The sequence below is a fragment of the Cannabis sativa genome, chromosome 7 (genome assembly GCF_029168945.1).
Source record: "Cannabis sativa cultivar Pink pepper isolate KNU-18-1 chromosome 7, ASM2916894v1, whole genome shotgun sequence".
Lineage (NCBI taxonomy): Eukaryota > Viridiplantae > Streptophyta > Magnoliopsida > Rosales > Cannabaceae > Cannabis > Cannabis sativa.
This window is the reverse complement of record NC_083607.1, coordinates 60,946,431-60,959,353: the sequence shown is the minus strand read 5'-3', so window position 1 is coordinate 60,959,353 and position 12,923 is coordinate 60,946,431. Positions and strand designations below refer to the sequence as shown.

Genomic DNA, 12,923 nt, shown 5'->3' with positions numbered 1-12,923 from the left:
GTGATTAGTTAAAAAATTTATAACTTATCATATCGCTATATGTAAATTTTTAATATACATCATTATATTATTACGATCATTGCTGTTTGGTATTAGTAGTGTCAACATCACCTAAAAACAGTGCCTTACAATTGGTTTTTGTATCGAATCTCATATAATCTCATACATACATGTCAAGTGTGCCAATACTCTTTTTATAGATAACACTTTCTGTTAAGAAATTAAGGTGTGTTTGGTTGGGAGTAATAATAATAAATAAAAGTAAGTAGTAATAAAATGATTAAAGCTCAAGATAAAAATTAATAATTATTTTCAATTGTATTGGAATGATTTTTCCATCAAAATTAAATAGTAATGAAATCGATTAAAACTTAAGGTAAAAATTAATAATTATTTTTAATTATATTGGAATGACTTTTTTTAAAAAAAATTTAGTAATAAAATTGATTAAAACTTAATATAGGTACAAACTAATAATTGTTTTTTTTTTTTGACAATAACTAATAATTGTTTTTAATTGTATTGGAATGACTTTTCCTTAAAAAACTTACTAAAAAATATTAAAACTTAATACAGGGCAAAATTAATAATTTTTTAAAATTATATTGAAATGACTTTTCTATCCAAACTTACAAAAGAGCGAGTTTTGCAAAAGTTCTATTATTGAAAAACCATTGAAGGCTTTCCACTTCCAATCCCAACAAAATTATAAAAAAATTATTTTTCCTTAAATTTATTTTAAAAAATATGTTTTTAAGAAGTGAAAATACTATGCTTAAACTAGGATTGAACATTTTTACCGAATTTGACCCAGTCCCAACCAATCTACCTAGACCTAAACCCGATCGCTAACCCAATTTTTTTTTTTTACTCTTATCTAAACTTTAATAATAATACAAGTTTACACTATACACACATTCCTAAAATAAAAAAATACATAAAATATATTATAATACATATGAATATATGAATGTGTTAAAAGTCCATATGTTTATAAATTTTATTAAATTTAACGGTTTAATTATATGTTTATATATAATTAGGTAAGTGTTTAGAATTTAATTATATATTTAAATATAATTAGGTATGTTCATCACAACCTTTAAACCCACCAACCCACAACACGTGAACATACGGATACTGGTTCACTTTTTTTCACCCGAAACCCGATCAACTCATCCGATATTCAGCCCTAGCTCAAACTAGAAGCAACCCAAATTGTAGAGTATTAATAGTCATAGATATACAACAATACAAATGCAAAGTTTTATCAAGAGAAAATGATTCTAATCAAAACAAAAGCTAAAGCCCAGTTATCTTTAATCATCATAAACACAAGTAATACATTCACTGATTTATACCATGATTTACAAAAAAGAAGAAGCTGAGATAAGATCATTACATTAAAAAGAAGAACAAATCACTTCTTCAATTATATTTACTTGAGAATGAGAAGTTAAACCAAAATTTTGTTCCTGAAAATGCCTCACTACATACAAACATCTAACTCTAAGAACAATAAAAACTCTGTGTACCTACTAATGTTGGCATTAGCAGAAGAGCTATTACTGGTCTCGGCACACAGACCTGCAGACAATGCGCGTAAAAATTGTAAATTTTTCGGTGTTAAAGCATCACCTGGTCTCCCTTAATCGGTCAAGTATTTATCAAGATAATGAAATTTAAAGCCAACATATTTTCTTTTTTGTATTCATAATCAGAGCAAACATAACAACAGCATATCTAGTTTTGATCATTTGGTTCATCAATAAGTTTTCGAGTTCTAATTCTCATAAAGAAACATACACTTAATTATAGAGCAATGTTCTGAGAGAGCAGTGTCCTGAAACATTGTAGTAGACTTAAGAGATTTACATATTAATTCGTATCGATGCATATAACAAACACACACGAAACATGTTTTGATCGAAGCAAAATCAACATGTTTGCTCGGAATTCAGAATTTTAAGCAATGGTAATCGAGCAAGAATCTTAAAAGCGAAGAAGTGAAAAGAAATAATGTTTTGATACATAAACTAAGACAAATTACCTACCTCACAGGGTATACCTGCAAAAGACAAGTAGGGATAAACTGATCTATAGCAGCGAAACTATTTTATGTTTTAATTTTTATACACTTGACCCCCTTCTTTTTTTTTAGGCAAAACTCCTTTAAGTTTATTTTTCTTTAGAAATTTGAGATGTCAACTAAATATCACCGTTAAATACCAACTGAATAACTATTGTGTATGCGTGAAAGTAAAACTTCGAAGTCAATACAATAATAATTCAGTTGATATATAACGGTGATATTTAGTTAGCACCTCAAATTTGCAAAGAAAAGTAAACATGAGAGGGTTATGTTACAAAAAAGAAAAAGATAAGACGATTCAGTGTAAAAAATCAAAACATAACGGGATATCGTTGCAAATAACCCTATATATACACTAGTTTGGCTTATTAGCATATTAATTTCATATCTTCTGCTTTCTCATTTCCAAAAACAGAAGATTCTTAAAGAGAAATTGTAACAGATAAGTGGTTATGTAATGTACCTACTAAGTTCCATATTTTCAGCATGATAACCAAAGTTCATCAATCTCAACGTGATTTCATAATGTTTTCTACATACATACACATACATATATATAGCACACATACATACATACATACATACGCACATACCTTGTATGCAACGGTAACTCGAGCTCATTAAATCATGGGAAAGATCTGTTTCAAGACAACTAATGCACAACTATGTTCACTGAATCATCAAAAAACACAATTAATCTAAAAAAAAGGGAGAGATTGAGAAGAACAACAACAATAATAATAGTATTCTAACAGCTACCGGCAAAGCTCTGGTGGTACGAACTAAAACCGACCTCCTCAAACATGGGAACGAAGATAGAGAATTTACAACACCTTCAGATTTCTCTCTATTTTCTTTCATGCATTCTTTTTCTTTCTTTTCTTTTCTTTTTTCTCTTTTTTTCTTCTTTTGTAACAAGACATTTTTCTGGTTTAGTGTTTAACTATCATATCACTTATTTTTATCCTTACTAATCCTATTATTTTTATCTGAGTAATTGGCAACGAAACCTCTTTAAATTTTAATTTTTATACATTTAATCTCGTTGAGTTTACTTTTCTTTACAAATTTGAGGCGTCAGTTAAATATCACCATTAAATACCAGCTGGATGACCACTGTATAACACCTGTGTATACGTGAAAGTAAGACTTTAAAGACAATACAGTAATAATCCAGTTAGTATTCAACGGTAATATTCAATTGGCACCTCAAATTTACAAATAAGAGTAAACATAAGGAAGTTAAGAGTAAAAAATCAAACCATAAAGAGGTTTCGCTGCAAATAACCCTTTTTTATCTACAAGAACTATATCAAGCTTATGTTTCAAGAATGTTGTTGCTGCTTGCTTTACAAAATTAAGTCAATTCTAAGAGATTTTCATTTTCATTTCATCATATCAACTAAACTATGCTCTATTCTATTGTGAGATCAAACTAAAGTAATATGCAAGTAAATTAGATCAAAAATAGTAAAGAAAAAGAAAACAATTCTGCAAGAATTACATTTCACAATATATAAGAGTAATTCATTCATGTACACCCCCCATAAACTGTACAACTAAAAATAAAAGACGAGACGAGCCCTAAAATTACCTTTGAACAACACTTAGAGAGAAGATCCCGAAGAGTTTCCAGCTGAGACGACAACAGAAAGCAGCAATAGAGTAACTTAAAAAACAATGCAAATAATATCTAAAGAGCTCTAAGCGAAAAGAAAGAAAGAAAGAAAAAAACCGAACATATTTATGCTAAGATTAGAGGCCGAATTTTGCTAAAAAATAGGCAAAGGGGATAAGGAGCTGCTATACTCAAGAAAATTGAGAATGGCAAAGGCTCTTATGCCTCATTACCAAATTTCTTGGCAATGATAGGGCGAACATCGTCTGCATCTACAAGGGTCTCTAAGAAAGGAAGTAACGAAATTAGTGCACAGTCTGTTCGATCATCAAACCAACTCTTTATGGGAATCCCATTATTCACTTGCAACCGAAAAACCTGAAAAATATTCAAAAAGAGACCAAGGCTTAGGAATTTAAGTACATGACAAAGTGCGAGAAGAAAAAATTGCTTCCTTCCGCAGTTTTACCTCAATTCTACCAATAAAAGTTCGTTATAATTCCCCTGCCTCTCATAAATTTAATACACATTAGCTCGAATCAAATCAATGTACGATACAAGATCTTGTCGCCTGTTCCAAAAACGTCTTTTCACTAAAACAAGGCATTTTCTACATATGATTTAACCTATAAAAATACTAAATTTGTAGCTATAGCCTAGGACATGTTTAACTGATCTAGAAACCCCATCAAACCAAATATGGATGAAGTAAAGAGTGAACCGAAGATCGAAGAATTATGAGATGTACCTGAGGGGAATTATCAATTATTGCAACTTTCGCAAGATCAATATCTAAAACTGTCAAATCTTTAGTGTAACTGCCATCTGAGAAGATACATGATTCGCGATAAACCCGTCGAGAGATGATCTTTCCATCTGGATCGAGAATATCAAGGAGTTGTTCTGCATATATGCTTTGACTGGCAGTAAAAATAATAACTTGAAACATCTCAGCGACTCGTTCTAAGAATGTTTTGAGGTGAGGACGCTTTCTGACATACACGGTGTGTTCTTTCATGTTGAAAAAAACATTAAAGGTGAAGTCTGCATCTTCACAATGTTCCAATGTAGAATGAACAAGTGTTTCTGCATGTATGGAAATGTGAGGCTAAATATTAATCGTATACTTACACTATCACGTTGTTCATATCGCTATTGATGTAATTAAATATCATATTTAACTAAAATATAACTGCAACGTCGTGTTGGACACTACTGATGCCTAATAACAATGCTCAAATTCAAGCAACTCAATGCCACCTACCATCCAAATCAAGAACTAGAGTGATAAGCTTCCTTCTTGAAGTTTCCTTAGGCAATGAATTGGATTGGAAATTCGACACCACATCAGATAATTCAGGCAAATTCTTTATAAAAATCTGTGGATCGAAACACTCGGCCTGGTCTGAGTCAAAAGAATTGACAGCAGATTCCTGGTCACAAGGTCTTATCTGATTGATTGCTAAGTACAAGCTAGAATCATTTGGACCCATCATTGCTTGTTCATCCGATTTCTCATCATTGGCACTACTGCTTCTAATTGATTCCTCTAGTAAAGGAAGAACACAAAATTGCTCGGCAACACCAAACAACATGTTTGGCTCTGGATGTTCGTAACTAGTAAAGCAATTCGCTTCACTAGTATTATCAAACGCAGTCGCGTCAAAGGTAAAGTCTGAAACGATCATGTCAGAAATGTAGAACTCCGACACATCACAATACTGAAGGTCGCCCGAACTTCTATTATCATCACTTTCATCAGCTTCTAACCAAGAAATATCGGGATAGCTGTCACTACATACCGCTGAGAAATGAAAGAACAGCAAATCAGATATAAGACGAATAAAATTACAGTTTTTTCTTCTACAACTGCTTTTTCTCAGCAGAAAATTTAAAGAAATTAGTTAATATCGAACGCTCAAACCTGCATCATTGTCTTTATTTGCTTCACTGCGAACTTCAATGGACTCCAAAGAAGGAGAAAAAATAGTCTCCAATCGCGGAGGTAAAGCATGGCTAGACTCCTGCAATAATCGAAGAAGTGTTGATACATAAGTACAAAAACCGCCATTATTAAGAGAGAAAATCACAATGTCATATGAAAAGGAAACAATTTTTCTTATTTCTTTTTACCATTTGTGCCATGGTTGTTGAATCACAAGATTGGTTCAAAGACTGAGACTTTTCTTCATCTGGTAATTCCTGATGGTCAACCTCTTCATCGTTAACAATCTCCTCGGGAGAGAGTTGGATACTTGAACATACTATGAGAAAAGTTCAATGAGTTTTCAAATATGAATGTAAAATTTCATGTCAATAAATGCTTAGAACAAAATTGCTCAAAGTAAACATGAAATATTTCACATGAACTGATAATCTCAAATTCAAACAACACAAATAGAAAGCTCATGAATGACCCTCAAAAGATTATGAAAGTGACTAGTTAATAAGTGAAACCAACACAATCTTAGAAATATAATCATCATGAAAATCTATCAAAATCCTTACAACAAAAATGAAAACCAACACAATCTTCTTTCAAGTTCAATGGCTTACCATCTTGACAACTTTGTACGCAAGTATCGAGATCTGCAGTATGATCAGGAATTCTGACATGAGAGCATGTTTTTTTGGAAATTATAGTTGATTTTTGACAAACACGAAGACCATTTCTTTCTCTTAAACAGCCCGTGCTCGATTGGGTCTTCATTTTTAATGATGGCATTTGATCTAAACGTGTGATATGTACAATCGATTTGATCTGAAAACATCAGCTGGGAAACCAAACCCCTTCTGATCAAACCAAGCAACACAAGAACCTTGTCAAAAACAATCAAAAGGGACCACAAATTCGAGGTAATGGCGATAATTTTATCACCTTAAAAAGCACAACATAATAGGAAAAACATTAAAGATTCAAACTAAAGGACTAACTCGAGTAAGGGTTCAACAGAATCATCAAATTTGATAAAAACAAATGAGTATATTTCATTAAATGCTTGTCAAGCCACCAATCATGAATGTTAACTATGTTTTACACAAGCCAAGACAAAAGAGATGATTGGATTTTCCCTATATACAGTTATACAGGACAAAGGGGTTTAGATTTTCTTCCTAATTTTAATGCTATGTAGTATGTACCACCATGATTACTACATAATTTGCTTCTAAAAATCGCTTTATACTCCAAAACCCATCAATTCTTCAATACAAAATTAATGAAGAACACAAGTCAACACAACACAACATAACAACATCATCCTCAATGAGTCAACTCACTATTCATCATCTAAATTTATTTATATTTTGACACTAAATAAACTAAATTATAACTTTAGCAAAATTAGAGAGAGAAATCTAAATTAAGAAACACAAGAAGGTTAAACCACAAACCCAATTGATAAAAACCCAAAACCCAAAACATAGAATTTTTCAAAGTTATAACTTTAGCAAAATTAAGAAACACAAGAAGATTAAACCACAAAACCCAAAACCCAAAACATAGAATTTTTCAAAGTAAACATGAAAGAATTAAGGTCAACCCAATTGACTAAACCAAATTAAGAAAAGAAGAGAAGAGAATCAATTAACATACCAGAGCAACAAACCAAGCATAATCAGAGAAAGTATAAACCCCAGAAGAACTTCAACCACAGTAGCTCTCTATTCAAGTCAAACCAAAAAAAAAGGAAGAAACTTTAAGAGATCAAAACAGACAAATTAAGCTTCAAGAAAAGAAATTTACAGAAAAGGAATAAACCCAACAATACATATATATATATACAGTCTATAGATACATGTATACATACATACCCGTGGATGGAGCAAGCAACTGGGTCTCTCTATCTCTCTCTCTATTGACTAAAGTTTCAATCTTTTCTCTCTTTCTCTCTCTTAAACATCCGAATAAGGGTAATGTCGGCTTGTATAGGATCAAATAGACGGCTGTGATGGGATCTTCGGAGACTGGGATTCAACCTGTCAGAAGATGACACGTGTCATTAGGAACCAGCTCATGATGACGCGTTGACACGTGCAGCTTCGCGGAAACTGAGAGAAAAAGGTTTTTCACATTCACTGTTTCACTCTCCTTTCTCTAGCGCGTGTTTGACACCTCCTCCTCTTCTTCTTCTTTTATTATTATTTCTTTGTTTTTAATATTAAAAAAAAAAACATAATACTTTATGTTGCTCAAAATTGATAACATAGATTCCTCTAAAAAAAATTGCCAATGATGCAATGATTTATGATTCAATGAATATTGTTATCAATCTTGATTAATTTTGTTGTGATTAATATTTATCAAAAATAATAATTAAATTAATTATATGCTACCTCTATAGTTCTTAATTTTAATTATTATTAATATTAATTTTGAGAAATATTAATTACAACCTCTTACTGTGCCTAAAATTACATGTCAGAAATATCATAACGATATTCGTTATAGTTACAATATCATTTTTATTTTTTTAAAAAACTCTAAATAATTTACATTTCGAAATAGAGTTCTTGATATTCTAATTTACTACGCATGTTCATAAAACTTTAAACATATTTTCGATGATACGGTAAACTATTTAAAAATTTTCAAAAATTAAATGCATGATTCAACACCCAGGCCTTTGCTTTCAAAGAAAAATTCACATCAAGACACACAGAGAAAGCCTCAACCACTACCCCCACCGTATCAGTTACAATAATGACAGCAACAGAACACAAACCTTTGCTACCTTCACTCGATTCGATAAAACAAATGTTTAATTATCACATTATCACAGGAGAATGACAGAACAAATGTTCAAAAGAATCCTCTAAATTATCACAGGTCAAAGAACTTACAAAAGTCCCATGTTTATACAATGTGTTGAACAACACTATCTTTATGGTATTCCTAAAGTTTTCTCACTCTAGATTAATAATGAAAGATCTTAAAAATATTCCTACTATAAGAACAAAACAAGTGTACCTACTATAAACATTTCCTACATATTTAAAGGTTTAGAGTTTAGAATTTAATTTAAGGTTTAAACAAGCAATCCACACGAATTTTGCAAGAGGACAATGACAAAACAAATGTTCAAAAGAATCCTCTGAATCACCACAGGTCAAACAACTTACAGAAGTCTCATGTTTGTACAATGTATTCAACAACACTGTCTTTATGGTATTCCTAAAGTTTTCTCACTTTGGATTATTAACGAAGGATGTGAAAAATATTCGTACTATAAGAACAAAATAAATGTACCTACCATAAATATTTCTAATATATTTAAAAAGTATGGCTAATAATAAGTAAAACATGTACCCAAAAGAATAAGAGACTCTAAAGTAATAAAGGAAATGTGAGTGTGATTTTTGGTATGGAATGGATTTAGTCCCCACATTGAGGATAATCACCAATTCTAAAAAGTTTGTAACCAATTTCTTAATGTGGTTAGTTATTTAATTTTGTATAAAGTTGGTAACATGTTTATATGTTTAAATAATCATTTTCCAAAATTGAATAATTAATTTCACAAACTAGCGATCTTTTTTAAAAAAAAAAAAATTAAAATGACATTTATTAAAAATAATCAGTTAATATACATCATAGACATAAGATGGATAAACATCTATTCAAATTAGTTCATCAACTACCCTAAGTGTGCGAACTACTAATTCATGTGCGACTATAATAGTCGAATAACAAATATGAATCAGATATGCCTTGAGAAAATTAGACAGCAAAATAGCAAAATACTCTAATAGAGATCCTATTTATTTACACACAAAAAAAAAAAAAAAAAAAAAAAAACCTCTTAGGAGAGAAGACGTGTGCATAAATCAAATCTAAACTACCTTAGTCAAATTACTAATAGGTAGCCCAAGTACAAGAAACCAGTGCAACCATAAAAGCTAAACTTTTGCTTGGAATATTGCTTCCATCAATTTTTTGCTTCTACTCAAATGAGTGTAAAACTTTCTACATTAACAAAAAAAAAAAAACAAATAATTAGTCTTTATAAAAGTAATATTGACCATAAAAGTATTTAGTTAAAATTTAAAACGAAAAATTTATATGATATAAATGACTCAAAATGTAGTGAAGAGTGTCAACATATAGGTGCCGTTTGGTAACACTTTTGTTTTTTTAATTTTTTAATCACAAAATGAAAGTAAAATTTTTGTTTTTAAAAAATTTATTTTTGAAAAATAAAAATGCGTTATGTAACCACTTTTGTTTTTCAATTTTAAAAACAGAAAACAAAAGTGTGTTCTGTAAAATTTATTTTTATTTTTATTTTTTGATTTTATTTAAGTCGGGTCTAGGTTCGGGGTCGGATTTGGGTTCACGTCAAAAGCCGAATTCAGCGCCAGGGCCGTGGAGAGGGGATTTGGGTCCGGGTCTGGTCGTAATTTAAAAGATTGATTAAGAAAAAAAAAACTGTTTAAAAAAATATTGAAAGTGATTTCTTTTGTTTTTAAAATTTTGATTTCTAATTATAAAATTGAAAAGTAAAAACAGTTTTATAGAACATGTTTTTGAAAAAAAAAATCACTTTTCTACTTTTAAAAATAAAAAACTGATTAAAAAGTGTTACCAAACACCACCATAGTTAGTTAGGAGTTAGTTACAAGTTAATTATTTTCGTTGTTCTCTATAACTTGTAACTGTATCGCTTTATCTCTATAAATAAAGGCCCTTAGCTATTGTGAGAGGGTGCAACTAAGCTGCATTATTATTCTCTTCTTCTCTCTGTTTTGTGTTCTTGGTGCTCTACACTATTACTACTGCTCATTCAGCCTTACATAGTATCAATCGCCAATCGACATTGCTAAATGTCATCTTCAACCTTTGATCCTGGAATTCAGATGGCTAATGCCGATGCTCATATTGCTACTCAACCAAATCCAATTGTGGTTCCTTCTTGGAACCCATTCTCTCACTCTCTCACCTCTACTCTTAGGGTCAAACTCGATCGTAACAACTATCTTTCGTGAAAATCACAAGTCACACCAACTGTGATTAGTCACGACCTTGATGAAATTCTTTTCACTGGTCATCCTCCACCAAGAAACCTCATAATGGCGATCTCAATCCTCAGTATACTCAGTCAAACAAAAGTCAGATTGCTCCAACTCAAAGGACAATTCTCTCATTTTCAAAAAGGTACCATGTCCATCTTTGAATATATTGAAAAAGTTCAGTCCATATTTGATGCTCTCACGGTGGTTGGCTCTCCTGTTCAAGATCAAGATCTGGTTCTTAAAGTTTTAAATGGTTTAGGGCCAAACTTTGATTCAATTGTATTTGGGATCACTTCAAGAAGTAATAATCTCACCATTGAAGAAGTTCAAGCTCTTTTTCTGTCCTATGAAAGTAAGCTAGAACATCATCACCAAATGAATGATCTGTCAATGAGACAGAAGAAGTCCAAGCTCTTCTTCTGTTCCTTCATATAGTTCCCAAACATAAACAAAATATACAATAACAAACATAACATATGATACGCAACATTATCAATAATACAACACAAACGATTTAAAAAAAAATAAAATAAAAAATATATATTGGTAAATACTACTGTTGTATTTTTTATTTATTTTTCATAGGTAAGAAAATGAGATTATCCTATTTATAGTTAAAAATGAAAAAACGTAGGGATATTTTCATAAACATCCAAAAGGTTAATTAAGATTTTTGTCTCTTGAACTTTGATATGTGTCAAATTATGCCTTCTAAACTTTTCAGGTCAATAAAAATTCTCCCCAAATTTTTGAGATTGTTAGATTTAAGGACTTTTGTCAACCTCCATTTAATATTACTAACAAGACGACAGAGACGACCCTAAAATATAATGGGTCATAGGAAAAAAATATTCGGGCCCTTATTTAGAAAAAAATATGGTATTTTTCAAAATCTGTAAAAAAATATATAATTTTAAAAGAGAATTTTTTTGAGCCCCTGGACTAGGTGGGCCCTAGGAACAGACCTAGCCCGCCTATGCCCAGGGTCGGGCATGTACGACAATTGTCTATGTACTAAATTGTGCCCTCCAAAATTTGATATCTATTAAATCATGTCCCCTGAACTTTAACATGAACAAAATTATGTCCCATGAACTTTTGATAAAAAAAAAAAACACTTTTTTTTCTTGAACTTATTCATCTACGTCAGGCTTCTATCAGTAAAATTGAACATAAGTTTTTAAATCTCACAATCTCAATAGTTCGCACGAGGGAGTTCAGAGGGCGTGATTTGTTATATGTCAAAGTTTGAGGAACAAAAATCCTAATTAGCTATTCAAAAATAATAATATTTTTATGATTTTTTTTACAAAAATAGGAACAATTGTTTTCAAAACAACATTTTTTTCATGCTATTCCTAAATGAAAACAACGTGAAAACATTACTTTTAGGAACAAGAAAATACAAGTTAAAAACCTACCAAAAAAACAAAATCTTGTAAAATTGTAACAAAATAGTTTAAATTTCATGACACTTTCAATACCAAAATAATAATAATTATAATAATAATAAAAAGAAAAAAAAAACAAAAATCACAACACTTTGGGCCTAAAATCATTCTTGAAATTCATGAAGTTTGTCCCATAATGGACTTAATTAGGCCATAAATACTTTTTTGTTGCTCGAAATTAGCCTATATATAATTGAGTAATGAAATAAGCCCAAAGTTATTACTTCATATAAAATGGGCTTTGCCTTTAACTAAGCTTTAAGAAATCAAGCTTGCCCCATCACATCATCATATTGGAAATTATTCAAAACAATATATAGAGTTCATTTTCATAATAATAATAATAATAATAATAATAATATTAATAATAATAATAATAATAATAAAACAATAGTTCACATAATCCAATAATATATATATTTTTGTTTAGAGTAATGATAACACTATAATATACATATATATTAAAGTCTAACTATATACATTTTTAAATGGAATAATATCATATTTATCAACTATGTAATTATATAGTTAAGAATAATTATAGCTCATAGTGTATAATTTACGTGTAAATTAAAAATGTGTCAGTAATTACACTATTATTTAAATATACATATATTATATTCATGATTTTCCATAATAATTATAATAATACCCAAATGGGCCCTTTTTTTTTCTAAAAAAAAAAAGGGGGTAAGTTAAAAAATGCCTTTTATTAATCAATTAATCAAATTTGTCTCTAATTTTATATTTA

General features: G+C 30.2%; 2 protein-coding genes across 7 annotated transcripts; one reads left to right on the top strand and one right to left on the bottom strand.

The window, feature by feature from the left end:
* Positions 1-1,298: 1,298 nt before the first annotated feature.
* On the bottom strand, positions 1,299-7,642 carry LOC115697554 (uncharacterized). 6 transcript variants are annotated; one of them, XR_004007957.2, is made up of 11 exons: positions 7,524-7,642; positions 7,306-7,373; positions 6,267-6,503; positions 5,844-5,974; positions 5,635-5,734; positions 4,975-5,514; positions 4,459-4,796; positions 3,944-4,088; positions 3,687-3,728; positions 2,686-2,764; positions 1,299-1,587 (listed from the first exon to the last, which is right to left on the bottom strand). XR_004007957.2 is itself a non-coding variant. In XM_030624618.2 (10 exons), exons 3-9 carry the CDS (start codon positions 6,433-6,435, stop codon positions 3,700-3,702), a joined length of 1,452 nt encoding a protein of 483 aa, XP_030480478.2. In that variant the 5' UTR covers positions 6,436-6,503; positions 7,306-7,373; positions 7,524-7,642; the 3' UTR covers positions 1,299-2,764; positions 3,687-3,699. The 6 variants fall into 6 exon arrangements, 3 of the variants coding, with proteins under 3 accessions (XP_030480478.2, XP_030480480.2, XP_030480479.2); XR_009683339.1 differs by lacking the exon at positions 7,306-7,373 and having other exon boundaries at positions 7,524-7,605; XM_030624618.2 differs by having other exon boundaries at positions 1,299-2,764.
* Positions 7,643-10,778: 3,136 nt separating this feature from the next.
* LOC133039801 (uncharacterized) lies at positions 10,779-11,156 on the top strand. Its single transcript, XM_061118758.1, has one exon. The coding sequence runs from the start codon at positions 10,779-10,781 to the stop codon at positions 11,154-11,156; it is 378 nt and encodes a 125-aa protein (XP_060974741.1).
* Positions 11,157-12,923: the final 1,767 nt, after the last annotated feature.

Coding starts and splice junctions, on each gene's coding strand:
- LOC133039801 (XM_061118758.1), top strand. CDS start 10,779: ATGGCGATCTCAATCCTCAGTATACTCAGTCAAACAAAAGTCAGATTG.
- LOC115697554 (XM_030624618.2), bottom strand. CDS start 6,435: ATGCCATCATTAAAAATGAAGACCCAATCGAGCACGGGCTGTTTAAGA. Junction 5,975..6,266: donor CGTACAAAGTTGTCAAGATG/GTAAGCCATTGA, acceptor CTTTTCTCATAG/TATGTTCAAGTATCCAACTC. Junction 3,729..3,943: donor TATCATTGCCAAGAAATTTG/GTAATGAGGCAT, acceptor TTGTCGTCTCAG/CTGGAAACTCTTCGGGATCT.